This window comes from Calidris pugnax, unplaced genomic scaffold (assembly GCF_001431845.1).
Source record: "Calidris pugnax isolate Ruff unplaced genomic scaffold, ASM143184v1 scaffold27, whole genome shotgun sequence".
NCBI lineage: Eukaryota > Metazoa > Chordata > Aves > Charadriiformes > Scolopacidae > Calidris > Calidris pugnax.
Genome location: NW_015090893.1, coordinates 7,040,720 through 7,067,594, shown reverse-complemented (window position 1 = coordinate 7,067,594; position 26,875 = coordinate 7,040,720). Strand labels below are relative to the sequence as shown.

The window sequence follows — 26,875 nt, the reverse complement described above, 5'->3', positions numbered from 1 at the left end:
TGCTGAGTGGCTGGCTTCTCCTTGAGCTACCAGTGGCCCACACAAAGGCAGTGTCACTACCTCTACCCATCAAAAGTTCCCTGTCAGCACCCCTGGGCTGGGGCTGGATGTGTGCCACAGCACAGACCAGTGCTCCCTCACCATCTGCTCCCTGGTGCTCCTCCATCTCATCCCACCACTGCAGCCTGGAGGAAAGAGGCAGGGAGAGTGCTGGGCTGCACAGCCTGAGTCGGGTCGGGACTGAAGGTTCTTTTTCCATGCAGGACCCACGTGGGCTGTGGGGCAGGGGAGGCCACCCCAGCTGCTCCAGTGCTGGAGCTGAGGCTGGGGTGAGGGTGAGTTCTGCCTCCCCCCGAGCAGCCACCCACCTGTACACGGGGCTTGTCCCCTGGGGGGGCTTCACCAGCCCCTTTCATTTCTCCTCTTTCCCCTTTTTTTTTTTATTTCTCCATTTCTCTCTTTTCCGTCTCTTACTGCCAAAAGTGTTGGTGGTACTTGGTACCAAAGAGACCCCAGGCTGTGCTGAGGAACAGGTCACAGACCTCCACAGAGCAGACAGGACAGAAAACAGATAGGAATAAATAAAGGAGTTTCTATTCAAGTTAAAACACATTTGGGTCGGGCTGAACTGCCCCATGGGACCTCAGGTGTGTGGGGCAGCTGGAGGGGGGACAGGCAGGCACATAGCAGCCCTCTCCTGTCCCTGTGCAGGGCAGCCACACTCCCGAAATGCCATCTGTCCCTCAGCCCCACTGCCCCGCACGCTCCAGCACTGCTGCTGGGTCCTCGTCCTGCCCGGATGCCCAGTCTCGATGTGCTGCCCGGGCTGTGGTGCACAGCCCTGCTCCCAAAAACTCAGGGCAGGGTCCCCAGTGCTCAGTCCCCTCCCTGTTGGGGACTAGAAGACCAAACGCTGCCAGCTCCTTAGGATGCGGCGCAGAACTTCTCCTGGTCCAGTTGTTCTGGAGAGCACACGGACTGGTGCCAGCAGCACAGCATGGCACGACGCTGCTTGATGGCTCACACTGGAGTCCCCGGCCTGGAAGATCAGTCAGACAACGTGGCCACCTTCACTCAGCCACCTGGGCCGGTATGTGGCACAGCCCGGCGTGCCCTCGGGCCCCCACGGGGCACCGGGGATGTCACCCAGCTTGGCGTGAATGAAGTCTTGCAGCTCCTGGTCTCCCAGCTCGGTTGCTGCGGCGAGGGCCAGGAGGAAGTAGGTTGCTGCATCCTGTTCATCCTAACCGTAAGGGAGAGGGCAGGCATTAGGAAGTGGTTTAATTGAAGGTCAGAGGGTATGAGGGAGCTGGAGCAGAGCCCGGTGGTTCCAGGCAGAACCCAGTGACACCTGACTTCATTGAAATGGGCTCTATATAGTCGCAGCTAAGTGCCAGCGCTTCTTTCCAAATTGCCTTACCCCCTTCAAAATCTGGTTGTTCCAGCATTGTGTGCACTTATTCTAAAGCTGCAGAGAGGATGGACAGTCACAGGATGCAGCCATCTACGTGTGTGGCTGCTCTGCCAGCGGATGTGACACCCCACCTCCAGCTCTCCGTCAAGACCAGAGAGTGCTCAACACAACGGCAGGATGGAAAGGTGTCCTACCTTCAGTTTGTGCAGGGTCAGGTTGCCAAGGTGGCAATACATCTTGCAGTAGTACAGGGCCTCTCCAGAGCACTGCAGCAAGGGGGGACGCAAGGCAAGGGTCTTCAGGTAGCAGTCTTCTGCCATCTCATACATATGCAGAAAATAGTAGACTGTCGCCAGGCGGTGGAATGCAACCAGCTCTTGCAATTGATCTCCTGGAAGAGAGTTGGTGGTACAGTCAGCCTGCGGCGCGCTCGCAATACGTCCCCAGCCTGGCACACTCTGCTGCTCAGGGATGCATTTACTCAACAGCCAGGGGGCACGGATATCTTCATAAGGAGAGACTGGGTTTGAAGATGGTTCAGAGAAAACAGAGCCGTGGGCAGGGTGCTGGTACCAAGGCTGGACAGATTGCCTAGGGAGTATATCATTCACCCAGGGGATTTCTTGGGCACTGGAAAGAGCTATTACAAGACGGGTTCCACCTCAGACATTTATGCTGGCGTTTTGCCCATTCAAACTATTTCTGTAATGGGAAGGAATAAGTTTATCAGAAGAGCCGGAGTAGAGAGGAACTGTTCATTTCTGTGTGTTCATCAGGCTTCCCGTGCACTGGTGTAGCAACAGCCCTCTGCTCAGCTGGTCCCACCACCACCACCACCACGGCAGAGCTCTCCCATGTGGCTGTCGTGCAGCTTAAAAAGGGAAGTGGCCTTAAAAAGATGTTACCACTTAGGATAAGAATAGGTCCAGCAGCCTTACAAAAGCAGGACATCCCCCTTTCACGTGCACACTGCTCTCATCCAGAGAGGCAACCCCGTCCAGGGGAGCCAGTACCTCCTTGCACCCTGTGGGTGTGCATCACTCACCGACCCTGATGCTTAGCCTGGCTGCCAGTGTGGCAAACTCCAGTGCCTTCTCGTAGCCCTGCAGCCCGATCTGCAGCTCTGCCAGCTTATTGAACAGCCGCAGCTCTGTCCTACTGGACTTCAGTTTCCTGGCCAAGGGCACAGCACCGCCCTGCGGAGAAAGAACAGTGAGTCCGGGCTGTTCCTGGAAGCACAGCATTGCCCACAGAGGGGTGACAGAGCAGCAGGAGATGGACCAAGCACTTGGCATGGCAGGCAGAGGGTGGGGTGGTTGAGTGCTGCAGGTTCAGGTTCTAACCCCTTCTTTCCCTTGAAAATGAGTTTCATATCCCAGAGTGTGGTTCTCAAAATTCAGAGTCTCACATCTCTGCCTTTCCTCAGCTGCCTGAAAGTCTGACTCTAAGCATGTCACAGAATCACAGAATCTTCTAGGTTGGAAGGGACCTTAAAGATCATCTTGTCCAACCGTCAACTTCATTTTGACAAAAATAACCCACACAACAAACAAAAAGCAACACCATCACTAAACCATCTCTCCCAGCACTACATCAACCCGTCTTTTGAACACCTCCAGGGATGGTGCCTCAACCACCTCACTGGAGGTGAGCCATCCCCAGGAGCAGCCAGCTCACACCTAATACTGCCAAGATTTGTAATTTAAGGACCCCATTCCCGCCTCCTGAATGGTCTCTGGGGTGAGATGCAGCCATTTGCAAAATGTGTCCATGCTCCAGGTTTCCCCCTGCAGCAATATTTGCACTCTGGCACACTCAGAACCACCCCGTCCCTCTCCACCTCCATCCTGGCCATGCAGTGCTGCAGCCAGCCCTGGGGCAAAGCTCCCCATGGCCACCCCTTTGTGGGGACACAAGGACAGAAATGCTCGGAGGGATCTGTACCCTATAAAACTCCACAGCTCGATCTCTGTTTCGGTTGCCATTAAAAAAGGTATCACCTGCTTTTTCATAAAGGTCCATGGCCAAGGAGAAGTTCTCCCATTTCAGAGCAGTCTGAATGGCTGCCTAGAAGGAAAAGGAACTGGTGTGAAACTTGGAATAGAGACATTGTCACAGACATTGGCATGATTAAATAAACACAAGTCATCGTAAATCTGAGCTCCAGTGCTCCAAACAGCATGGAGAGAGGTTGGCCAGCAGGTGTATGGGGCTGTTGTGCTGCACTTGCAAGTGATGTGTGTAAGGATGGAGCCAGGAGCCAGATAACCCATCCCTGCACAGGGGATCAGGACAAACTGATCAGCTGGGATATCCAACGGCATCAGGATTTAGAGTCAGGACAGTGCAGCCAGCAGCTGTCCTGGCCCAGGTCCATCATTGGTGTGATGGAGCCAGTGTGAAGACTGATGAAGGGAACAGACAGCTCGTACAGAGGAAGGGCAGAGCCAGCCGGAGGGAGGGCAGGTATGCTAACTTCTGGGAAGAACAGTTATTTGTGCCAATTATGCACTGGCCCTGGTGCCACCTTCCAGCCAGAACATGTTGTTCCTTACACCATGACAATTTATCATTGCCAGTGACCTCGCCTGGGAAGGGGCCCCTCAGGGACCTGGACATGCCCTGCTGAGATCTGGCATTGACTGTCCCTTCTTGATGGGAAGTCACCCCTCCTTTAGCCCCTGCCTCCCTGCTGAAACCATGACCCAGGGAGGCAATGATGGCTCTTTGTTATGGGCCTCAGATCTCCCTTGTGACCACCAGGAAATGGGCTGACACCAAAGTCATCTATTCATTTCACCTATGTCACTGAGCAGCCACCCTGTACGAGCACCTCCCTGCCTTTACCACCCTGATTTATGTGCAGGCTGGTGTGGCTGATGGGAAAGGTTTCTCTCCTTGTTCTCACCACTGTGTGCCCCAGCTCACCCAGCCCCACCAGCTCAGAAGTGCTTCTGGGGTAACAGAATGAGGACCCAAAACATCCTCTGCACGTGTCCAGGCTGGTGAGCTGGATACCCCAGCTCAGTTCAACTCCAGCAGACCCAACCAGCCTTCTGTTCTGCTTACTCTGGGCACGTGAAAGAATTTCCCATCTTTTAATAGAAGCTGCTCCCTGAATGAGGGAACCCTAACATTTTACCAGCTGCTCTTCCTCTTTGCAGCTCAGCTGATAAAATAATGCTAGAGATGGAAAGAAGCCAGTAGTCTTCTGCTCCAAGAAGTCTCCAAGCACTTCCCTAGCACTTTACCTCTTATCTATGTGTATTTCAATGGGAACTGGTCACCTGGCACCTCCAGCTTCCTTTGGCTCTCCTATATCACTTTCTTACTCCATAAATTCACTTATTTTCACCCAAGAATCCTCTAAACCCAAGGAGAGGAAAGATAGGGAATTTAGTGCCAGTTAGTGCACAAGTGTAAGGCAACAGCTCCTCCTTCCAGCAGCAGGTTTACGCTGCTCATAAGAACTTTCCCTTCCATGTCTTCCAGCCCCAAAAGGCTCCTCCCAAGCCACGCAGATGTGTTGGGAATGCAGCTAGCCAGAGTGAGAATGGGACTACTCCAGCCACCTCCTCCATACCTGAAAATACATTTCCACCAGCTCATCTTCCTGCATAAGATAGTAGAGCCTTCCTGCCTGCAGCCAGGCCTCTGCTGCTTTCACAGGCTCCTCAAGGTCAATGAAGATCCTTAGACTCTGTTTGGTGCAGTCCAGGGACTGTCTCAAAGCCCTGTGATGGTAACGGACAAAAAGCCATTACAGAGAAATCACAGGAACCCCCAGCAATCAGCTGCGAAGCTGCCACAACACCTCCCCATTGCCAATCCTGTCTTCTCCTCCTACAGGTGCCAAAGTTTAGAGACAAATGGACAGCCACAGCTCTGAGCAATGTGTCCTGGTAAAATTGTGGAGGTCACCATGCTTTAGTGCACGTGTGTGTATCATCTGGCATTTTAGACCAGCCTGGGAGCCCCAAGGCAGCTGGCTCCCAAAGTGGGACCTCCCCACGCCTGCTTGTTCCAGCTGATAAAGAGGGTTTTATCCAGGTCACCTCCAAACCCTATTTGGCCCCTACACTAAGCCTCAAAGTCACTCCCAGCTACACATGGGAGCGCAGGCAGGCAGCGCTTGCACCTTCATTTTCCAGACAGCAGCTGCCACCCAAAACCACATCTCTGCCTATTGATTGTCCCTCGGTGCAGCCAAACAGGCAGATCTGTGGCTGCACGTGCAAGGGCTTATAGCCTCTTTTTAAGCCCCTGGTTACCAGAAGGTAAAGGGACAAGCAGCAGGATGAGCCAGCGGGTGGGACACACTGCCTGCAAAAGGCAGCTGTGGCCAAGGCAGCATCGGGCAGTGCCCAGGGCATGTTTGTTTGTTTGGTGTCTCGCCTGCTGGCAACTGGGCTCCAGCTGTCCTTTGGGCCCAGGGAATGGGTGCTTTGTGATCTTAAATAGCACCGTCCGCATGACAGGCGTCTGCTTCCTAAATTCCTTCCCTCTGAACTCACTGTGACCTAGCATGGGAAGGTTAATATCCCAGTTAACGACAGCCCCTGCCCATTTGTCCTTCTGGGACGTGGTGGAATGGCGTTAGCTCTCCACTATTTGACACGTTTGCCTTGAAAGACTGAAGAAAGCCTGTGGTCTGTCGGGGTGTCTTTCTCTCCCCTCCTGCCTAATCTAATCAGTCACCTGCAAGGATCAAGCGGGAGATTGAAAGGCTGGCTGATATGGGTCTAAAGTACCTCCCTGTGGAAAATATTCCAGGAGAGAGAGGAAGAGCAGACTCAGCGGCTGGAGGCTGAAGCCAGACTTATTCAAATAACAGATAAGGAACCTATTTTTACTGGTGAATGGTGATTAATCACTGGAATAAGCCTCCAAAGGAAGTGATGAATTCCCTGTCATTAGGTCCCCTCTGATCAAGACTGGAAGTCTTTCTGGAAAACTGTGTTTGGCCAGACCTTGGTTCTGTCCCAGCTAACAGCCTGGCATTCGCCCAGCTGTCACGGCACTCTGGTTGACATTGAACTGTTCCCCCTTCACTGCTCAGCGACAGCTCCCAAATCTCAGCAGCGCATTCACCAGCAGCCTGACTTCTACACACACACCTTCCCCACCTCTCTCATGGGACACCCCAGGGAAGCCACTGCTCTTGCTTTGGGTGAGAAAGATGCTCTAACAGCATCTAACAGCCACAGATATGACTTACTCAGATGTGCCCAAAGCCTGGTAGAGCTGGCTGAGGGTCTGCCGGGCATTGCCTTCCATCTCTCTGTCCTGGAGCTGTTGTGCCAATGATACCCAGTGCTCATGGTAGGTAATGCAGGCCTGGAGATTGGGGGACACCTTGCTGTAGAAATGGCAGAGAGACTCAGTGACGTGAAGCTGACCTGCATGGTACAGGGAAGGGAAAAGGACAGGTCAGGGGGTGCTGCACAGAGGTGAATGCTGCCCTGGTTCCCACCAGCAAAGCTGTACTCACTCCTTACGTTATGCCACTTCAGGGCAAAAACCAACGCCAGTTCATAACAGAGTTTGCCATCTTCCACCTTCAGCCTGTTCACCATGGCCTGTGCCAGCCACAGCAACACCCGCACCAACTCCATCTCCAGGTCTTCGCTGCCCTGGAGCTCAGCGTAGAGCTGAGCCGACTGGAGCAGGTAGAGCTCAGACAGCTGGCTCGCCCCGCGCGAGGAGCTCAGCTGCCCCAGGTTAGCCAGGGCAATAGCCTGGTTCCTCTTGTTCCCAGTCTCCTGGGCTTTGTGCAGGGCCCGAAGGTAGTTCTCTGCTGCCTTTTGCACCTGTCCTTCTCCTTTGAGGGCGATGGCCAGGAGATTGTGCACTGCTCCACCCTGAGTCACGCTGTCCGTCTCGTGTAGAGAGCGCAAGAGCTGCCACATGATGTCTGCAGCTGGGCCCGGCCGGTTGTTCAGGAGATACATCCACCCCAAGGAGAGGGAAGACTCGAAAGCCTCCTCCTCGCCCATCCGTCTGCTGAGGGTTACAGCTGTGGCTGCGTAACAAACCGCCCCATCCAAGACACCGTGCTGGAGGTACATCCTGGACAAGATGGCACACAGTGTCCTCTGGGTGGGCACTGCTTTGGTCTCGCAGGAGAAATGCAGGGCTTGCTTGAGGTAGAAACAAGCCAGCGCTGGGATGCTACTCCTCTCCAGGTGGCTTCCCAGGAGTTTGGAAATACTTTGGAGGATGAAGCCAGCTCTCCAAATGGGTGTCAGTGCTCCCTTGAGGCCACTGGGAACAAACAACCTGGCAGATGCCAGTGCGATATTTGGCAAGTACTTCTTGTCGTACAGGTAGCTCAAGATGGGGGTTACATCCAGTGGCACAGAACTGGTGTCTGGTCTGAGTAAAGTGTTGGTGAGGCATTGAAGATGCTCGGTAAAGGGCAGCACTTCATCGTTTTTTCCCAGTTGTAGGAAGAGCTTGACAATAAGGAAGCAGACCCGTGCCTCCAAGGGAGCATTACCCACAGCAATAGCTTCCTTCAGGACATACATCATGACTTCCAGCTCATTCTCAGAGCTGAAAGAGTGGCCAGGCAAGCAGACAAGCAAGGCCACCGTTTTCCCCATCAAGGCGGAGAACTTGTGCTTCATATTTTGTTTCAAGTAGATTGAGGCAAGGTTCACATGCAATGCAGCCAAGAGGGGCAGATCCCCAAAACCCCTATCCAGGATGCTCATGGCTTCCTCAAAGTAGACCCGAGCCTGGGAGAACTTGACCTTTTTGATGCAGAGCTTACCCAAGAGGAAACAGAGCCTGACATGAGCCCAAACGGAATGAGTCCTCTTGGCCCAGTTCCTGGATGTCTCAAGGTACAAGACCAGTTCATCCTCATCAGAGAAACCATAAAAAGTGGAGTTGAGAAAGGAAAAACTGAGATCATAGAGGCTTTGGAAACTGGGCATATAACTCTCTTGGTTAAGGAAGGTCAATATGGGGTCAAAGACATCAGCATCTTCCATGTGTCCAGCGTTCAGGTCAATAAAGAACTTAGGATCATCAAAATCATCCATCTTCTCCAGGAGAACATCTTCCAATGTAGCAGGGGAGGATTCACTCCCTGGGCTAGACAGCTCGGAGGTGCTAGTTGTAGCCAAGCCATTTATTTCCTCCCAAGATTGGAGCAGCTGGATATCTTTACAGCCATGGAGAACAGCCTCTGAAAGAGACAGGCAAACCATAGTGAGATGTTTCTGTGTGTCAAAATTCACCCTCAGAAGTCATCACAAAAGCATCCCGTTCTGTCCCCTTCACATACCTACCTGATGGCACTTTTGTGAACATGGCTTTAGGTTCAAAACCATCTACACAAGGAGACAAACAGAAAACAAAAAGCCAAAAGCCTCGGTCAGTGTTAATGTGCAGACACAGTGCTCCAACTTCATAGAGACCTTCTGCAGCTCTGCTAAACCCCAGACCCATATGTGGGAGAGCAGGTTTACTTCTGGCCACAGACACCACACACAGCTGCAGTTTCAGCCCCCCTGTCTGCTGGGGCTTGGTTCCGTGTAAGACCATGGAGGATTTACAGCTTTTAGCTGGTGGTGAGGTGAGCACCAGTAACATTATAGTTACCTGTATAACTACAGACCTGTATAATAAGCAGGTCTTATTTTACACAGGTAGGGTTTTATCAGCTCTGTCTCTCTTAAGAGCCCTGTTGCTTCTATTTGGAGGTTTCAGGTATGTGTGTATCTCTGACAGGTTCTACCTCGGGCTCATTACACCTGAGCTGTTCTGGGAGGTCTCCTGAGCCCCAGGGGATCCCATACTCAGCCCTGCATGGCCACACTGTGCTTCTAGGTAGTGAGAAGGCAAGAAATAGAGACACAGAAATTAGCTGTGGTCCGAAAGCCACACAGTGAGCATAGAGAAGAGCACCCAGAAACCCTGATCTCCTGGTTCCTGCCACAGGCATGGAAATGATGTCGCCTGCCACTTTAGCTGTGCATCCCCCTCAAAATGCACCCAAAAGGTCAGACAGCGGCAGGGGACCTGCTGTGTAGGCAGGGACCTACACCCAGGGTCAGTCGAGAGCAGCATCTGCCAGGGTGAACTGCAGCTGAGGAGCTGCCCTGGAAGCAGAGAAGACCCCTACAAACTGCAGTGTGGCAGGGCCCAGGTCTTGAAGGTATCTAAAACCTCCATGACCAGGCTTGGAGGCTGTCTCAACCACAGCAGTTGTCTCCTCTGTAAAGCCTTGAGCAAGGAGCTCCCTAGACACTGCCCTGCATTGCTCTCCATGGGGACCCATGGGCCTGGGCACATAAGGAGAGGGGAAACTCACCCAGGCGGTACACAGAGGTGATGTCGGTGTGTGCCAGGTCACCGAGGAGGGTGGTGAAGTGCTGTTCCCCACCATTACAGGGGACTCGCAGGAGCGGGGATTTTTCTTCTTCACTCAGAAACACCAAGCCTTTTCCCCTAGGTTGAGGCAGACACCAGGGGAAAGGAGTCAGTGCCCCCCCATCCCAATTCCCTTCCTTTTCTCCTGAGTTTAATTTAATCTAGATGGTAGCAGTAAACTTACAGAGGTTCACAAGCCTCAGGATTTATGTATCGGGTTGGGACAAAGCCAATGCTCCCACTGCTGACGGATTTGCCCACAAACCATGGGAGTCCTGGAATGAGGAAGCCGATGACTTCTATGCTGTCTCCTTTGGAGAAACTCAGTTCATCCGGTGCTGCTCCTCTGTGGTCCTCTGTGGCTGTGCACCTGCCTTTGACTGGGAAACCAAGGCAAACAAGGGCATTTCAGTGTTAAACCTTCCTCACCGGAAAAGACTTGGGCAAGGAGAGACCATGACTTCAGCTTGAGAAGGCTGCCTTTCTGTCCCCCAAGATTTATGGTGCTCTCAGACTCAGATCTCTGCAGTTTCTTCTTGAGAAGAGGGTTATTAATAAAATCTATGCGAGGTATGGATGTACGCCATGCAGCCAAAGACTGAAACCTCTGAGAGCTCCAGTATGGAAGGTGGGTAGAAATATGGATCTTCACAGAAGCTGCACTGTCTCAGGTCTCTGCCAGGAGTGAAAATTTTAACTGTGCCAATGTCCATCATGCTACACACCAAATTCACATCTGCAGTGACCTGCCATGACTAGCATGCTCTGAACAGTGCCCGTGTCCAGGCAGGAATGGTCTGGGGCTAATGGGTGAGTGGTGGGCATAGGTTTCATGTTCAATTATTTAAAATTTCAGTCCTGAAAGAATTAGAGGAGAGATAAAATTACAGTAGAATAGAAGAACCCAGTGGCAGAAGGATGCCACCAGCAGCCCTGTGTACTCTGTGTTCCTCAGATCGCCCTTCTAAGTACATGCCATTTGGAAGTTCTGTTTTCCATTCAAGAGAGTCCAAAGATGAAGTATTCCCTTAGAGCATCTTGCAATGGAGTGTCATTGTCAGAACAAGAGATGGGCCCTTTGCATTTGTGGCCAAACCCAGGTCTGCAAGAGCCATCCCTTTCTCCAGCAAGGGCAGCTGCATTACAAGTGTTCACTCACCAATTGGCTGAGAAGTTGTCCCACTGATCTCTTGGGAGATGCCAAAACTCACAGCATAATTCTTCAGGAACCACCTGCAAGGCAAAGGGGAACCACACTGCTCCTCTCTGAGCAGGCCTGTCCCCAGACCAGCACCAGGGATGGTGTCACACAAGCAGGACAGATGTTCTGACCCCTGGGAGTGCCAGAGCTGCTACTGGAGCATGGCCAGTAATTCCTTGTAATGGTGTTACTGGGCATGGAGGGCAGTTTGCACCTCATGACTGCAGCCTCACACCACATGGTAAGAGCAGGATAAATTTGCCAGGCTGTGAAGAGTACAAGAGGAGCTGCAAGTGTCTTTGAGGCTCAGCCAGGTGTCCAAAGTGAGGCCCCACTTTGACTGGCAGTACCTGAGTCTTGGGCTATGCTTTTCCTCCCAGTTACTCAACTGTAAATCACAAATTATCTCCCATATGACCTAATTCAATATCATACAAGAATGATATCTGAAGTATGTCCTTGCTCTGTCCCATTAACAAGACCTGAATTGGTTCCAGCGGTTGTCTTTATGCATAATGTATATCCTCACAAAATTGTATGGCTCTTGCCCATTGCCAGGGGAAAGAGCAGTTTCTCACCCCAGGCTTGGTGCCAGCTCATGCATCAGGAAAGAAGCTTGGCTTGAGCCCTATTAATTGGCCAGTCTACTTACTGGTAAAATGGATGAGGTATTGGCTCTAGAGCTGTCACAGGCACAAGGCCTCGTTGACCTGTCAGTAAGGACATCCCTTCCCACTTGGACTCCTCTCCAACGCTCTTCACATGGATCAGCTCGTTCTTGCAGAGCTGCAGACCTTCCTCTCCCTCCTGCTCTGGCTGCCAGACACCGGGCACTGCTCTGGAAAAAAAGCTACCTGCAGATAGAAAGAGTCATGGCCAGGTCAATGTAATCAGTGCAAGACATGGCCCAGCACAGGGCTACAGCACAGCCCTGCTGAGATGTTTTTGAGGAACTCCTGACATACACAGTCCCTTCTCACCTTCTTGGAGCAGCAGACCCATATATATGGTGGCCAAGCGATCTTCATCCACAGTAACTCTGACCTCTGTGTCTTCCATCAGAGCACAGTTTAGCCAGTATTCCTGGTCAAAGAGAAGCTGTTCCAGGCAGCTGCCCACGTACCCTAAGGAACCATGAGGGAAAGCAGTGTTAGCACCCTCCTTCACTGGGCAGGATGAAGTGCTCTTTGGATGTCTCCCAGTCTGCCATCTGCAGATGTGCCACCTGCATGCTGTGAGGCAACAGCCTTTAATTTGGTCTCCACCCCCAAAATGCAATAGAGGCATTATCCAAAAGGCACCCTCCTGGGTCTCTTTCACTGATCCACACAGTGTTTTCATAAATCTGTACATGGATACCACAGTCTTCTAACTCATATTCTTCATCTCTCCACCCTGTTACATTACTGGTTTTTTGGTGTCAAAGAACACCTTCTCTAAAAATTCTTCTCACACTGTCTGTTTAGATCTCTCACACCTTGAAAACATTACCTAAAGTCAGATAGGTAGAAAACTTCCAGACTTCTTCCAGGGTTTTGAAGGTGAGGAGGAACCTGTCCTCCTGTGCTTGCATACAGACCAGCCTGGCTGACAGCTCCTACACACGGAAGACAAAGCAAGATTAAGGAATGGTCCTGGGACTCTGACAAGGGGTCTCCTCTATCAGTGTAGGAGTAATATTAGACCCTGGAATGAGAGTAGGCACTCATTTATTAGCGTAGTTGAGACTGAAGCTGTGTGAGTTGGTTGCCTGGGGTTAAGAGGAGGGTGCTCCAGCCAGCTCCTTCAGCCAGGAGGGATGGAGTACCCACAGTGACAGCTTCCCATGGTACAACAGTGGGAGAGTAAAGAAACTCCATCTTCTCCTCCAAATCTTTCCCCCTGTGGTGCACACCAGAACCACTGTGCTTTTGAAACCCAGACACCTGACCCATACCACGGGTGGGTTAAAATGTTCAGTCAGGGCAGGCACAGCTTCCAAACTGCAGCTTGGAGGTTGAAAGCAGTAACTGTGCCTGAAGTTCTCCTTGCACTATTGCCAGCACTAGTATTTCTGCACTGTTCCAGGTCTTTTGGGAAGCTCTGCAGGGAGCTCTGAGTGTCCAGGGCCTTAAAAACCAGCAGGGAAGGAGAGTTCAGTCCCAGAAACATCTCTATACCTGTGGTGATTTTTCTATATGAAGCCCAATACTCTGAGAACCCCTGGGCATGTCCAAAGATGCCACCTCCACTAGAGACCTGAGTCCAAAGCACACATCTTTGGTGATTCCAACCCTGTGAAATGCTGGCTATTTAGACTCACCCCAGGGCTATCTGCATGATCCCTCAGGGACTCCAATATGAGGCTCCTGACATGAGGCTCAGCCTTGCATCTGCCTCTCACCCATTACCAGTTCATTTCCCCCATTATTCTAGTCCCCTAAAGAGTCCCCGTGTGCAGGAACACACCCTACAGCAGCTTTGGAAAAGCTTCTCTTTCTCAGCTGGGTTTGATGTCCCGTCACACACCCCATCACCCCAGGAGCCTCCCAGTACATGGTCTGCCCAGCCAGGCTGAGGGTCCTACCTTGAACAGGGCACAAACGTCTCTGTCATTACTCTCCAGGGCCCACAGCTTCTTTCTGGCTGCTTCCTGGAGCTGGGGATTGAGGCACTGTGAGGAGCGGCTCTCAATGGAGAAGAAGAGCGAAATCTCTTGAAAAAGGAAAGGTGCAGGGTTAAGGGGGAGAAGGAGCTCCACGCCACACAAGGCTGCCCCCACTGCCTCTTTGCAGCCAGCCCCACCAGTGTCCCCAGCCCTCACCTGGCTGCAATGCCCAAACACCACAAACATACCCCTCGTACCCCACCAGCAACAAAGATGAGACACTCCAGGGATGACAGGGGGTCGATTAGCTGTGGTGCCAGGCCTTGCTACATTCACTACTGGAAGTCTGGGTGATGCCAAAGGCAGCATCTTACCTGGTGGAAAGCCCTCCCCGACAGCCAGCAGCGCCGAGGAGGTGTCCGGTGAGCCTTCTGCTGCCTCGGTAGCAGGGGGGCTTGGCTCTGATACCACAGCCTTACCTAGCAAGGAGAGGGGACACAAAAGAGCTGCTGTCAAGTTTTCTGGCCGAGATTTGTGACATTCTGCCTAACCATGTCACCTGAAAGCAAAGCCTGTGGGTTGCAGTGCAGGTCTGGCTGGGGGTTGTGTGAATCTGGTATCACCCTACCATCATGCTCATGAGGGGAGGCAAGATCCACGGGATTGGTGTGTCCTAACTACATGATACCCTTGATGACTGGTTTCTTTCTGGTGCTGCAGTGCCTTTGAAGTGAGGGGACTTTCCCTCCTTGCTCTTGGGACAGACCCTCACTGAGCAGATCCAGTAGAAGGATCATCCTGTGACATACACAGAGATTTTTTTGGAGCAGACCTCAGAGTGAGAGCACTTCCCTAGCGTGGGAGAGCCAAGGGCTTGCAAAAGTCTTTGCTCATCAATTTGACAGTCAAAATGAGATTTTCTCTCCTGCCTGCTCTGGTCGGTATCTGAGATCCAAGCTGCATTCTCACTGCTTCACACATCGTCAACTATTGCCATAAAGGATTCAGGAACTGAAATTTCACTGGTAATTATGTTAATGAAGGCTGAGGCGCATAAAAATTCAGCTTGCTCTTCCACAGCTGTATTGGCTGTGGAGGGATAACAAGATTAAAAACCAATTTTTGTCAGTAATCAGATTGGACTTGTAAGACAAACATGTACCCGGAGATCTAGAGCTGGAACGTGCAGCAGCTTTTGTAAGTCACTTTGGTGACCATAACTATACTCTACAGTTCTTTTCATTGAGCCAGCTTTGCTAGTCGGTCAAATAAACTGCTATTTGCACACAGAATTATAATCCTTATTTATAGTTAGCGGTGGAAAAGAATGGCTCAAGGCTGGACATGCAATGAATGAGCTTTTCTTTGAAAGGAAAGGCTCTACATTTCTCAACAGCTGATTTGAACACACTTAACAAAGGACTTCATCCAGCAACTCCGTCCCCTTCCTCGCTTGGGGAAACAGAGACGGGGAAGTGAAACGAGCCAGAGGCAGAGCTAAACCCGAGCTGGCTCCTGCCTGGGCTGGGCTTGCCTGAATGATGCTTCACTCCTCCCTCCCTTCCTCTCCTCCCTGCAGACCCTGGTGGGCTCCGCTGGGTTCGGCAGGGCAAGCGGGCTGGGGCTGGGTCTCCCTTCCCCAGGGACTGGTACCTGATGCCATGGTCTTCTCCCACCACCATTTTCCCCGGGGCTCGGCTGCGGTGCGCTGCAGGAGGTCCCAGCGGGGCAGGAGCACGGGTGAGCGGTGGCAGCAGGAGTCACACTCTTCGCCTGGGGAAGACGGGTGGTGGGGTGAGGCGTTTGGACCCCTGGCAGAATGCTTCCTGCCCGAGGGGTCTCCACGTGATGTTCCCAAGGAGGTGGCAGGTCGGACACCGCTCGTGCCAGTGGCATGGCAAAGCATGGTGGTGGGTCTCCACAGAGCCAGGCAGGGGCCAGGGCTCACTCGGGAGAGAGGAGAAACGGGTTTGCTCCCCACGGCACTCGCCGATTCAGTGTTTATTTTTGTTTGGGCCAGGCTCAGAAAGGGAACTGGGAGCTTTTTCAAGAGACCAATTGAAACCGCTGGTGGGGAGTCGTTCCCGTTGGTGCCAGTGACTCATTTACCTCCCCGGTGCTGAAGTATTTTATAACAGCGGGCAGGAAACAGCCCCAGCCCGGAGCCGAGCACAGGTCCCGGTGCTCGGGGCTGTGCTCCTGGCAGCCGGGGCTGGTGGCACCCTCTGGCACCAGCTCTCCTGGGGGACACGTGGCCACAGCCGCTGGCCCCCAGCCACCCCCCTCCTACCGCCCATTAGCACAGCCCCATGAGCTCATTTGGGCATCTTGGTATGGGAATCACACCTCGGGGGCTGGCAGCACCCCATGGGCTCCGCAAGCGTTGTGATGCCCAAGGTGCCCCTGGGCAGCAGTGACAGCAGGACACGGGTGGCAAAAGCCACCGGCATGGCAATAACCAGCCCCCTGAGTCATCCTCTCCCCTCCCCAGCCAAAACGCCCTGCCTCGTTCCCCACGCACCCAAATCTAGTGCCATAGCAAGTAGTGCCCAGCCAGAGGAGGGGACACCAGTGGCCATCTCGGGGAAGGCAGGAAAGCAGCCAAAGGGAGCAGTGCTCAGCACCAGAGTCTCCCCGGCCCCCGTCACGGGGGTGAGCTCTGCAGCCCCGCTCAGACAGAGCAGGGTGGTGGCAACCCCGCCGACAGCTTACCTGTGCACCCCAGGGTCAGGTCCTGGTGCCAGGGGGTCCCCAAGCAGCAGCCCATGTGTCCAGCGACACGGGCAGCCCCGAGCCGGCGGGCTGCGGCTGCGCTGGCAGGGGTGAGCTCGCTGCCCGGCCGGCACCGCGGCTCGGCCCCGGCCACAATGCACAATGCGCCTTTTGACCGGGCACCGTCTGCCGGCGAGGCGGGGGCGATGGGCACAGAGTCAGAGAATGGTTTGGGTCAGAGTCATAGAATTACAGCATCGTTTAGGTTGGAAAATACCTTGAAAATCAACAAGTCCAACCATGAACCTAATACTGCCAAGTTCACCACTAAACCATGTCCCTAAGTGGCATCTACGCGTCTTTTAAACACCTCCAGGGATAGTGGCTCAACCACTTCCCTGGCCAGCCTGTTCCAGTGCTTGACAACCCTTTTGGTGAACAAATTTCTCCTAATATCCAATCCAAACCTCCCTTGGTGCAACTTGAAGCCATTTCCTCTCATTCTATTGCTTATTACTTGGTAAAAGAGACCAGCCCCCACCTAACTACAACCTCCTTTCAGGTAGCTGTAGAGAGTGATAAGGTCTCCCCTCAGCCTCTTTTTCTCCAGGATAAACAACCCCAGCCGCTTCTCAAAAGACTTGTTCTCCAGATCCTTCACCAGCTTCATTGCCCTTCTCTGGACCTGCTCTAGCACCTCCATGTCTTTCTTGTAGTGAGAGACCCAAAACTGGACACATTTTTCGAGGTGCGGCCTCACCAGTGCTGAGAACAGGGGGACAATCACTTTCCTAGTACTTCTCACCACGTTTTTTCTGATACAAGCCAGGATGCTATTGGCCTTCTTGGCCACCTGGGCACACTGCTGGCTTATACTCATCTGACTGTCGACCAACACACCCCCCTCCCTTTCTGCTGGGCAGCTCTCCAGCCACTCTTCCCCAGGCCTGTAGTGCCGCATGGGGTTGTTGCTAACTATTTCCCCTTGGGTTATGGGGGCTTCATTCTGCTCCTCGTCCCTGTCTTCCAGCTCAAGGGCTGTGTACCCAGAAAACAACTGGTCTTACTGTTAAAGGCTGAGGCAAAGGTTAAGGACCTCAGCCTTTTCCTCATCCTTTGTCACTACATTTCTTCCCGCATCCAATAAAGGATGGAGATTCTCCTTTGCCTTCCTTTTGTTGATAATGTATTTATAGAAACATTTTTATTCTTTTATGGCAGTAGCCAGATTAAGTTCTAGTTGGGCTTTGGCCCTTCTAATTTTCTCCCTGCATAATCACGTGATCTCTTTGTAATCCTCCTGAGTTGCCTGCCCCTTCCTGTAAAGGTCATAAACCTTGTTTTTTTCCCGAGTTCCAGTCAAAGCTCTCTGTTGAGTCAGGCCAGTCTTCCCCGCCGGCTTGTCTTTCTGCATGTAGGGACAGCCTGCTCCTGCAACTTGAAGATTTCCTTCTTGAAGAATGTCCAGGACTCCTTGGCCCTTCAGGACTGCCTCCCAAGGGACTCTCAACCAGGCCCCTCAACAGGCCAACATCTGCCCTGCAGTACTGTCCAAAGTCACATGTTCTGCTGACCTCCCTCCTTATTTCTTTGAGAATGGAAAACTCTCTCATTTCATGATTGCTATGCCCAAGACAGCCTCCAACCATCATATCAGCCACCAGTCTTTCTCTGTTCACAAGCAATAGGTCTAGTGGGGCGCCTTCCCTGGCTGGCTCACTCACCACCTGTGTCCAAAATGTATCTTCCACACACTGCAGGAACGTCCTAGACTGTTTCCTCTCTGTCCAGCAGACATCTGCTAAGTTGAAGTCTCCCAAGGGACCTTTAAAGGCCTTGCTCTGACACCCCTGCCATGAACAGGGACACCTCCCCCTAGACCAGGTTGCTCAAAGCCCTATCCAGCCTGGTCTTGAACACCTCCAGGGATGGGGCATCCACAGTTTCTCTGGGCAACCTGATCCAGTGCCTCACCACCCTCACAGGAAAGAATTTCTTCCAAATGTCTAATCTAATCTACACATTTTCAGTTTAAAACCATTGCTCCTCGTCCTGTCACTACACGCCTTAGTAAAAACCTCTCTCCATCCTTCTTATAAACCCCCTTTAGGTATTGAAAGGCTGCAATAAGACCTCCCTGGATCTTTCTCTTCTCAGTCTTTCTTCCTAGGAGAGAGGTTCCAGCCCTCCAATCATTTTCATGGCACTCCTCTGGATCCTATCTAACAGGTCCACGTCTGTCTCGTGCTGGGGACCATGGAGCTGGATGCAGCACTCTGAGGGACTCTCATCCCACCGGCTGGCCCCACCGTTGCCCCGGGTTCCGCTCTCACCCTTGCCTTTGGGAGCGTGTCGCCCAGCCCACGTGGCACATTCCTCTCATTCCTCCTGCCGCGCGGCATGGGGAGCCCTCTGGTCTGCTGAGACCGCCTGAGCCTCCAGCTGGCCCCTCCAGAGAGCTTCAACACTCATCTCCCCCCACCTCCAAAGGCAACCCAGTTCCTGACACCACTGGAAGCACCTGCCTCACCTGCAGGGATGCCCAGCTGGGGATTGTCCAGCATCCTCCATCTGGGGCTGGCTGTGCAGCCGTTCCTGGACCACCTTCCTTCCCGTTTCACAGCGAGGGCAGCTGGCAGCACCGCCTGCTCCACGCCAACCTCCACAGAGCAGAGCCACGTCCAGGAAAGCCACAGATGAGTTCTCTGCCAGCACAGACACTGCTGGCTCCTGCGGGGCTATCAGGGCTCATCTCATCAGATGAGAACTGTCTGAACCCCAAATACAAACACCAGGAGGGATTGATTCAAGCTGCCGTGTGGGATCCCTTGGGCTGCCCAGGATGGAGTCTCATTCCCTCTTCTTTCACATGCTCTGACCTTCCTCAGCCTCCAGGACCAGGACTCAGAAACGGTTGTGTGGTCTCACTGCGCTATGGGTGCCAGATGTCTGCAGAGCATCCCTGGGGAAGAGGAACACAGCTCCTGCAAAACAAAAACCAAGAGGTTTAGGGAGAGAAGTCACAGGTAGGGAGGTCTTTTCGGGATGGACCTTTACTTCAGCAACTAGCCAATGCCAATGCCACCACAGCAGTGACCTGTTTGCTGTGGTGTGCTCCAGGAGCGTGGCTGGCTCTCCCAGACACCCAGGCTGCATCCCAACGCATGGCAAGGCCTTGAGCTTCTCCAGAGCAGTGAGTCATTACTTCAGAGAGCAATTTCTCACCAGACAGATTCCCGTGCCATGACAGGGGCTGCCTGGCACCACTACAGCACCCCTAAAGCAAAGCATGAGGAGCAGCTGACCGTGGCAGGACAGAGTCCATGTTCATGGAGCTGACTGGGAAACTTGTAACAGAAGTGGAGTCAAACCAAAAGGCTTTTCAGGGAGGGTTGCTGGCCAGGTACCACCATGCCTGCCAAGGAGAAGGCTGAAAGAGCGGGGATTTCTAGTCCTCATCAGGCTAGACCAGATGCTGAAATGTTGGGGTTGCCTGGAGAAGAGACCATCCTGCTCGCTGCAGCTCACCTGTCCTCCTGAGCCCCTGACATCAGGGTGCAAAGCACTGCAGCTCTCTCCTGGAGTGCTAAACTCTAGTTGATGTTTCACATGCAAAGCTGCATGGCTGCGGGGACCTGCACGAAGGTGAGCTGCTGGGACAGGCCACCCCTGCTCTCCCTGTGGCAAGGACGCTGTCTGTTCCTGTTGCACAATGGGCCTGGAAAGCTCCGCATTTAGAAAACTCCTCCAGTCGACCTAGGGATGTTCTTAAGGTACAGGAACTGGAGGGGGAATTCAGATCCAGGTTTCGGCCTCCTGCTGCTCAGAGCACACAGCCCAAGTTTCTGTGATGGAGTCAGTCACGTCTTTACCTGAAAGACCTTTTTTTGGGCCCAAGTGGTCAGTGCTCAAATAGGGCAGGTGTTTTCAGACAAAGCGTTTTGCTTCACTCAGAATGCTGTTGGTTTTAGCAATACCTGCTCACCAATGAGCATGAAATTCTTCTACCCAGGGGAAAATAATATATTTTTTAAAATAAACAGAATGTTGTGTTTCATTTTATAAACAAAAATGTCTTCCTTTGTGGTTTTGAAATTCCTTTTTGCTTTTAAGTTTACCTAGATAACTTAGTGACCAAACCCACCCTTTTCACAAGCAAAGGTATCAACCTCCTGTTTGACCTGAAATGGAATTTTCCTTTTGGTCAGCATCCCAGCTTCCTACCCTGCTGCTTACCACCCCTGGATCTGCCCTGGAGAGCCTCCATTGCTGCTGCTGAAGCCCCCAGCCCGGCCTCCCTGGGAAAGCCCCAGTCCTGATAAGCACAGGAGCAATTTCCTGGGTGTCCCAGCTTGCGCTGGCTGGGGGTCCCTGCCTGTGCCAGCTCTCCAGGGTCTCTGCTCCCTTTGCAAACCTGGTGGAGCCATGCCAGCCAGGCAGGCTGTGCAGGCAGAGTGCCAGCCGGTCATGCTTCCCTCCCCAGGGCACAAAGCGGGAGGCAGGGTGACTGTCTGGCACCCCTTGTCCAGGGGATGAAGCTGCTGCCGGTCTCCAGGGCTGTCACACAGCAGCATCCTTCCCTGGGACCAAATCCACCTTCCTAAACCCACAGCGTCTGCTGGGAGCTCTCCTGTCCTTCTCCCATCAGTTCCTGGGTACAACAACACCCAGCAAACCCGTCCTTCCCCCGGGTGCCCATAACCACCGCACCCGAGCCTCAGCTTCAGCTGGGACCAAAAATGCGAACTCTCTGCCCCAACCTGGATTCCTGCAGCCACGTCCCTGCACTGGACGGCTTCGGCCGCCTGCAACCGCCGCGTCCCGGCGGTGTTTGCTCAGCTGGGGACGAAGGGCGCAGGCATGAGACCAGCACCCAGCCAGAGACCGGGCACGGTGGGAGCGCTGGGAGGGTAGAGCGGGGCAAGCGGCTCTACTGACCTGCTCCTCCTCGGCACGTGGGGGACCCTCGCTCTGCTCCCCAGCATCGCTTCCCTCCCGGAGATCTCTTGGCCACGAAGCTCCGACCTCTCCAAGCCGGGTCCCCCGAGGGAAGGCTGGCGGCGCCGGGAGGCGGCGGGTTCCCGTGTGTGTGTGTGTGTGTGTGCTCGCAGGGCTGTGTACGTGTTTGCGAGGCGGGCGAGCGTGCCCAGCGCCGCCACTCCCTCGCGCGAGGAAAGGAATTTCTTCCAAGAGCGGCTTATCATCTTGGGAACCTCCGCTTCCCAGCAGAGCCGCCGGCGCAGAGGTCAATGAGTTACCCGGAGTTATGCTATAAACAGCCCCGGCACGCCGGCAGCCCGCCGGCTCCCCAGGGGAAGCACGAACGCCCAGGCACCACCTTCGCCCCGGCTCTGCCATCAACAAGGGCCAGCGAGGTTGCCCACGGGCACGGTGTCAGGGAGCAGCTCGCCCCCAGCATGCGGCTCCCTCCCGTTGCCAACCAGAGAACTTCTCCATGAGAACTTCTCCTGGACTCACCTGTCCCCTGCTCCCGGCCCCGCCGCGGTGTCCTTGGACCTTCTGTCCTCCCTGTGCACCGGCTGCCCCCGCTCCAGCAAAGCCCCCGGGGGAGGCTCTACCTGCGCCACGGTCCACAGCTCTGAAACCCCCTTCTTCTCTGGCAAAACACAAATCCAGACAGGCAGAACAAGAGATCTGTGGACCCGGCAGTATTTGTGCACCCCGGCTAAACTCTGCAAACAGGGCTAGCAGAGAAAAACACAGGGTTTGGTTTTGTTTTTTTTTTTTTCCTTTTGAAAACAATGAAAGAGTTAATATCAAGCTTTTCTAATATCCTTGTTTCCTTCTGGGAGCGCTGAGAAGTTGACTGTTCCTTGGCAGGTTCAAAACGAAGCCTCGTTGCTTTTTAGTTTGTTATTGAAAAATGGACCTGAAAGAAAAGGAAGTCAGCCTAAACCTGGCTTCAGTCGGGGGGGAAAAAGCAAACAAATAATATGAAACATTTTGTTTGAGGTCAAACAAATTCCTGTTTCATGCTTTTGATTCTCTGATATGGGTGGGGGGGACCCGTTCTGGCGTCAGGTGGAGCAGCACTTTCCTTCCCTCCTCCTCTGGAAACCCACCCAGCCCGAGCACAGACGTGGCGGGGAGAGCCGTGGGGACGCTGGCAGGAGTGAGCACAGCCAGCGGGGACATTTCCTCATTCTTGCACTCCCTGCTTTTGCTTTCACCCTCTGCACATGGGCACAGGGCAGTGACAAGCACCTGCCTGTGCCATGTGCCCCCCCGCAGTCCCAGGCCCTTCAGGCTGCACGCCAGCATCTGCCTGCTTGGTGGGGGGGGGATGACAGATTTTGGGGAGAGGAACCTGCCCCCACATACCTCCATGAATGCCTTTGTGTGCCCAGGACGGGGTGGCACTGGGACAGAATCTTTCCTGGTGTGCCAGCAGCTGAGGGGAGCTCGGTAAGGAGGGGGTTCATGCAGGGGAAATGCAATGTTTTTCAGCAAAACCGGCATGGCAGGTCCCTGAAATGCAGCCAGACAGGCCTGGCTTTAAGATATTTCTTTTCACTGGTGGCCCTCACTCACGATTTTTCTTCCGTTTCCAAGACCCTCCATTACTTTCCTCCCTCCCGGAGCTGCTGCCGGCGCCGGGAAGCTGGCTCCATCCAGCAACGATGGGGTTAATTGGGCTCCGGGGCTGAACTAAGCTGAACTCAGCGCTTCGTTTTCAGAAATGCTGAGGCCTGCTCCTCTCGCATTGTTTCCAGCCAGAGGCGGAGGAAGTAAGCGCTCTTGGAAAACAGACCCCGTGTGTCGGCCGTGCCCCGGGTGGGTCAGGAGGCCGGGACCACCCTTTTGGCACACGCGGTGGCCACCCTGGCCCTGGAGGGAGCCGTGCAGGGAGCAGCCCCAGGATGCTGCTGTGACATCTCCTCCCTGGCATCGGGGGGTGATCCCCGAGCATCCTCCCTCCAGCTCTCCCGACATGACCATCTCTTCAAAGGCAGCAGCACGGCGTCACCGCCCCGGGGAGCCTCCAGACTGCGCGGAGACAGAGCCAGGGAAGTGGAGGCCACAGATAAGGCATGGGAAGGAAGAAGGAAGGGCCAGAGCCAGCCAGCCGAGCTCCAGGGTTTGCAGATCGCTGCGGCTCCTGCCTGGGACTGTGTTGCTGAAAACACCCTTCGAGTTCACCCCTGTGCTTGGGCTTTTTTCCAGCTGAGCTTGCAGGAAGGTTTTGGGAAAGCCCCACCATGATGCTCCATGCGCAGGTGTCTCACAGCCACCCGTTTTGCTGTAAAGGGCTTAATGATAGGAGATAGGAGATAGGAGCAAGGAACGACAGGAGAGCAGCAAGAAAGAGCAGTCACAAGCACACAGCCCCCAGTGCCACCCCTCAGAGCCTTTTCAAGCTTTTTTTGGTCATTGTCTCCCTTCCTTGGCCATCCTGCCCACAGCAGACGCTGCTCCAGTGTGCTTCCTTGGTTGGACACCCTCCCCAGGCACAGGCAGAGCTGCAGCACCTTCCAGCACCACCACTGCTTTGGGAAAGATTGCAGGGGGTGCAGCCGCAGCATCACACATCACAGCAGATTTTAGGCACAGGACTATCAGGGAAAATCTCTTTCTGCTTCTAGAACAGCTTCTTCCAAGGTCGCAGAGGTAGCCCGGACCTCGTGTCCTCTGTGAGATCTGAGCTAACAGCTCGTGAAACCGCCGCACACCCTGGGGATACTCCTCCCAGCTCCCTCTGACTCCTGTCAGGTCTCTCCTGCCCGCGCTACGACAAGGTGTCAGAGATGAGGGTGGTGTGCCAGGCTCTGCCCCACAGCAACCCCATCCTGCACAAGGACGCCTGTGCCCCGGCGGAGGGCACAAGGGGGCATGAAGAGATGTGTCATGAGCCCCTGACTCTCCTGGGATGGAACCTGGGCTGCTCTCCGTGCCACCTGCAGAAGAGGAGCCCTTCCCACCACTCCTCTAACCAGTGCTTCCGCTGGGACTGTTGTGCTCCCTCTCACCCCCAACACTCCTTTCTCAGCACTCCCCCGGCTGTGAAACCTGTCCCTGCCATGCACCCAGCCAAGATGGCCACCCACCCCAGGAATCATCCCCACAAGGACAGACTCACAGCTGGTGGCCAGATCCACCCGGTCTTCACAGCAGAAGATGCTCCCCAGGTGATGAAAAGTGTCCCTTGGCCACCTGATCTCTCTTGGATGATGGAAGAGCTGCTGAAAAGAGGTCCCCCAGCTCCACCCTTCCTGCTGCCCCATCCAGTCACAGCTTCTCTCCTTGGCCCCTCATCCCTGCTCTTCTCCCAGGCTGGAAGTATCTCTGCCCAGGACTGGCCAGAACATTAAATGGCCTTAACCCTATCAATAATGCAGGGGAATCGATGGCAGGTAGCTCAGAGACAGCTACCAGTCTCTGAGGGACACTGAGACCTCCTTGAGCATGGCCAGAAAGGACCTGGAGTGTGGATAAGCACCCGCAGCCCACATTGGGCGGGGTGAGATCAGGCAGGAGCTGGCTGGGAGCCCTCCTGCTTTGCCCACCTCTCCAGACCCAGAGCAACCTGAAGGGGATCCTCTCTGCTGGCCCACGGTAGGTGGCTGCTCACAGGACAGAGGGACATAAGGAAAGCACTGGTTGGACATGACGATGTGCAAATGGCCATCTCAGCCTTTGCACCGTGTCCTTGTATGTGCCGGACAGGTTTTCCCATGGCCCCAGGTAGCCCACAGCTCTCAGGCTGTTCTGGAGACAGCAGAGGAAGGTCTCTCTGATGTGTGTTTTGGGGAACTGTTGCTAAGCCCAGAATCTGTGCCGTTCCCATCCAATAAACTGGAAAAATGTGGCACTGTGCCTTTCTTTGTGAAGGAGGGCTATGTGCCCAAGAGAGGCGAATCTGAGCTGGTTTCCTGCAAGTTGCAGGCTGGTCTGGGAGCTGCTGGTGTGCAGCTGCTGGCTGCAAGACACCAGCCAGGCGGCTTCTCGTCCACTGAGGATGTGTGTGGGAGCTGTGTCAGGGCACCGCAGTCAGCACGGGGCCACTCTTGTCAGCAGAGTGGAGGAGTACTGGGGTTCTGCCATCTGGGGACTGAAGGTCCCCATCTGGGAGGATGGGGGTCTGCCACCCAGGGACACACATCCCCGCCTGGGACTCGCTGCATCGCCCAGCTCCCCACTGCAAAAGGGGTGATGGGCAGAATGCTTCCTGCCCGAGGGGTCTCCACGTGATGTTCCCAAGGAGGTGGCAGGTCGGACACCGCTCGTGCCAGTGGCATGGCAAAGCATGGTGGTGGGTCTCCACAGAGCCAGGCAGGGGCCAGGGCTCACTCGGGAGAGAGGAGAAACGGGTTTGCTCCCCACGGCACTCGCCGATTCAGTGTTTATTTTTGTTTGGGCCAGGCTCAGAAAGGGAACTGGGAGCTTTTTCAAGAGACCAATTGAAACCGCTGGTGGGGAGTCGTTCCCGTTGGTGCCAGTGACTCATTTACCTCCCCGGTGCTGAAGTATTTTATAACAGCGGGCAGGAAACAGCCCCAGCCCGGAGCCGAGCACAGGTCCCGGTGCTCGGGGCTGTGCTCCTGGCAGCCGGGGCTGGTGGCACCCTCTGGCACCAGCTCTCCTGGGGGACACGTGGCCACAGCCGCTGGCCCCCAGCCACCCCCCTCCTACCGCCCATTAGCACAGCCCCATGAGCTCATTTGGGCATCTTGGTATGGGAATCACACCTCGGGGGCTGGCAGCACCCCATGGGCTCCGCAAGCGTTGTGATGCCCAAGGTGCCCCTGGGCAGCAGTGACAGCAGGACACGGGTGGCAAAAGCCACCGGCATGGCAATAACCAGCCCCCTGAGTCATCCTCTCCCCTCCCCAGCCAAAACGCCCTGCCTCGTTCCCCACGCACCCAAATCTAGTGCCATAGCAAGTAGTGCCCAGCCAGAGGAGGGGACACCAGTGGCCATCTCGGGGAAGGCAGGAAAGCAGCCAAAGGGAGCAGTGCTCAGCACCGGAGTCTCCCCGGCCCCCGTCACGGGGGTGAGCTCTGCAGCCCCGCTCAGACAGAGCAGGGTGGTGGCAACCCCGCCGACAGCTTACCTGTGCACCCCAGGGTCAGGTCCTGGTGCCAGGGGGTCCCCAAGCAGCAGCCCATGTGTCCAGCGACACGGGCAGCCCCGAGCCGGCGGGCTGCGGCTGCGCTGGCAGGGGTGAGCTCGCTGCCCGGCCGGCACCGCGGCTCGGCCCCGGCCACAATGCACAATGCGCCTTTTGACCGGGCACCGTCTGCCAGCGAGGCGGGGGCGATGGGCACAGAGTCAGAGAATGGTTTGGGTCAGAGTCATAGAATTACAGCATCGTTTAGGTTGGAAAATACCTTGAAAATCAACAAGTCCAACCATGAACCTAATACTGCCAAGTTCACCACTAAACCATGTCCCTAAGTGGCATCTACGCGTCTTTTAAACACCTCCAGGGATAGTGGCTCAACCACTTCCCTGGCCAGCCTGTTCCAGTGCTTGACAACCCTTTTGGTGAACAAATTTCTCCTAATATCCAATCCAAACCTCCCTTGGTGCAACTTGAAGCCATTTCCTCTCATTCTA

At 54.3% G+C, this 26,875-nt stretch overlaps 1 protein-coding gene across 8 annotated transcripts; it reads right to left on the bottom strand.

Moving 5' to 3' along the window:
* Positions 1–592: 592 nt before the first annotated feature.
* Positions 593–21,371, bottom strand: SH3TC2 (SH3 domain and tetratricopeptide repeats 2). 8 transcript variants are annotated; one of them, XM_014947695.1, is made up of 19 exons: positions 21,235–21,371; positions 18,827–19,280; positions 15,238–15,357; positions 13,959–14,063; positions 13,564–13,691; positions 12,489–12,594; positions 11,978–12,121; positions 11,650–11,851; positions 10,956–11,029; positions 9,981–10,176; positions 9,738–9,874; positions 8,713–8,754; positions 6,906–8,609; positions 6,633–6,813; positions 4,998–5,148; positions 3,359–3,481; positions 2,460–2,610; positions 1,609–1,805; positions 593–1,243 (listed from the first exon to the last, which is right to left on the bottom strand). In XM_014947695.1, the coding sequence occupies exons 2-19, from the start codon at positions 18,858–18,860 to the stop codon at positions 1,052–1,054; spliced, it is 3,987 nt and encodes a 1,328-aa protein (XP_014803181.1). In that variant the 5' UTR covers positions 18,861–19,280; positions 21,235–21,371; the 3' UTR covers positions 593–1,051. The 8 variants fall into 8 exon arrangements, 6 of the variants coding, with proteins under 6 accessions (XP_014803181.1, XP_014803184.1, XP_014803183.1 ...); XM_014947698.1 differs by having other exon boundaries at positions 19,176–19,280; XM_014947697.1 differs by having other exon boundaries at positions 18,827–19,258.
* Positions 21,372–26,875: the final 5,504 nt, after the last annotated feature.

What these genes read in the sequence shown, in the direction of transcription:
- SH3TC2 (XM_014947694.1), bottom strand. Translation starts at nt 16,351, where the DNA reads ATGGGCTGCTGCTTGGGGACCCCCTGGCACCAGGACCTGACCCTGGGG. An exon ending in GAAGTGGCATAACGTAAGGA is followed by an intron (nt 6,814 to 6,905) that starts GTGAGTACAGCT and finishes TGTACCATGCAG; the next exon opens with GTCAGCTTCACGTCACTGAG. An exon ending in CAGGCTAAGCATCAGGGTCG is followed by an intron (nt 1,806 to 2,459) that starts GTGAGTGATGCA and finishes ACTCTCTTCCAG; the next exon opens with GAGATCAATTGCAAGAGCTG.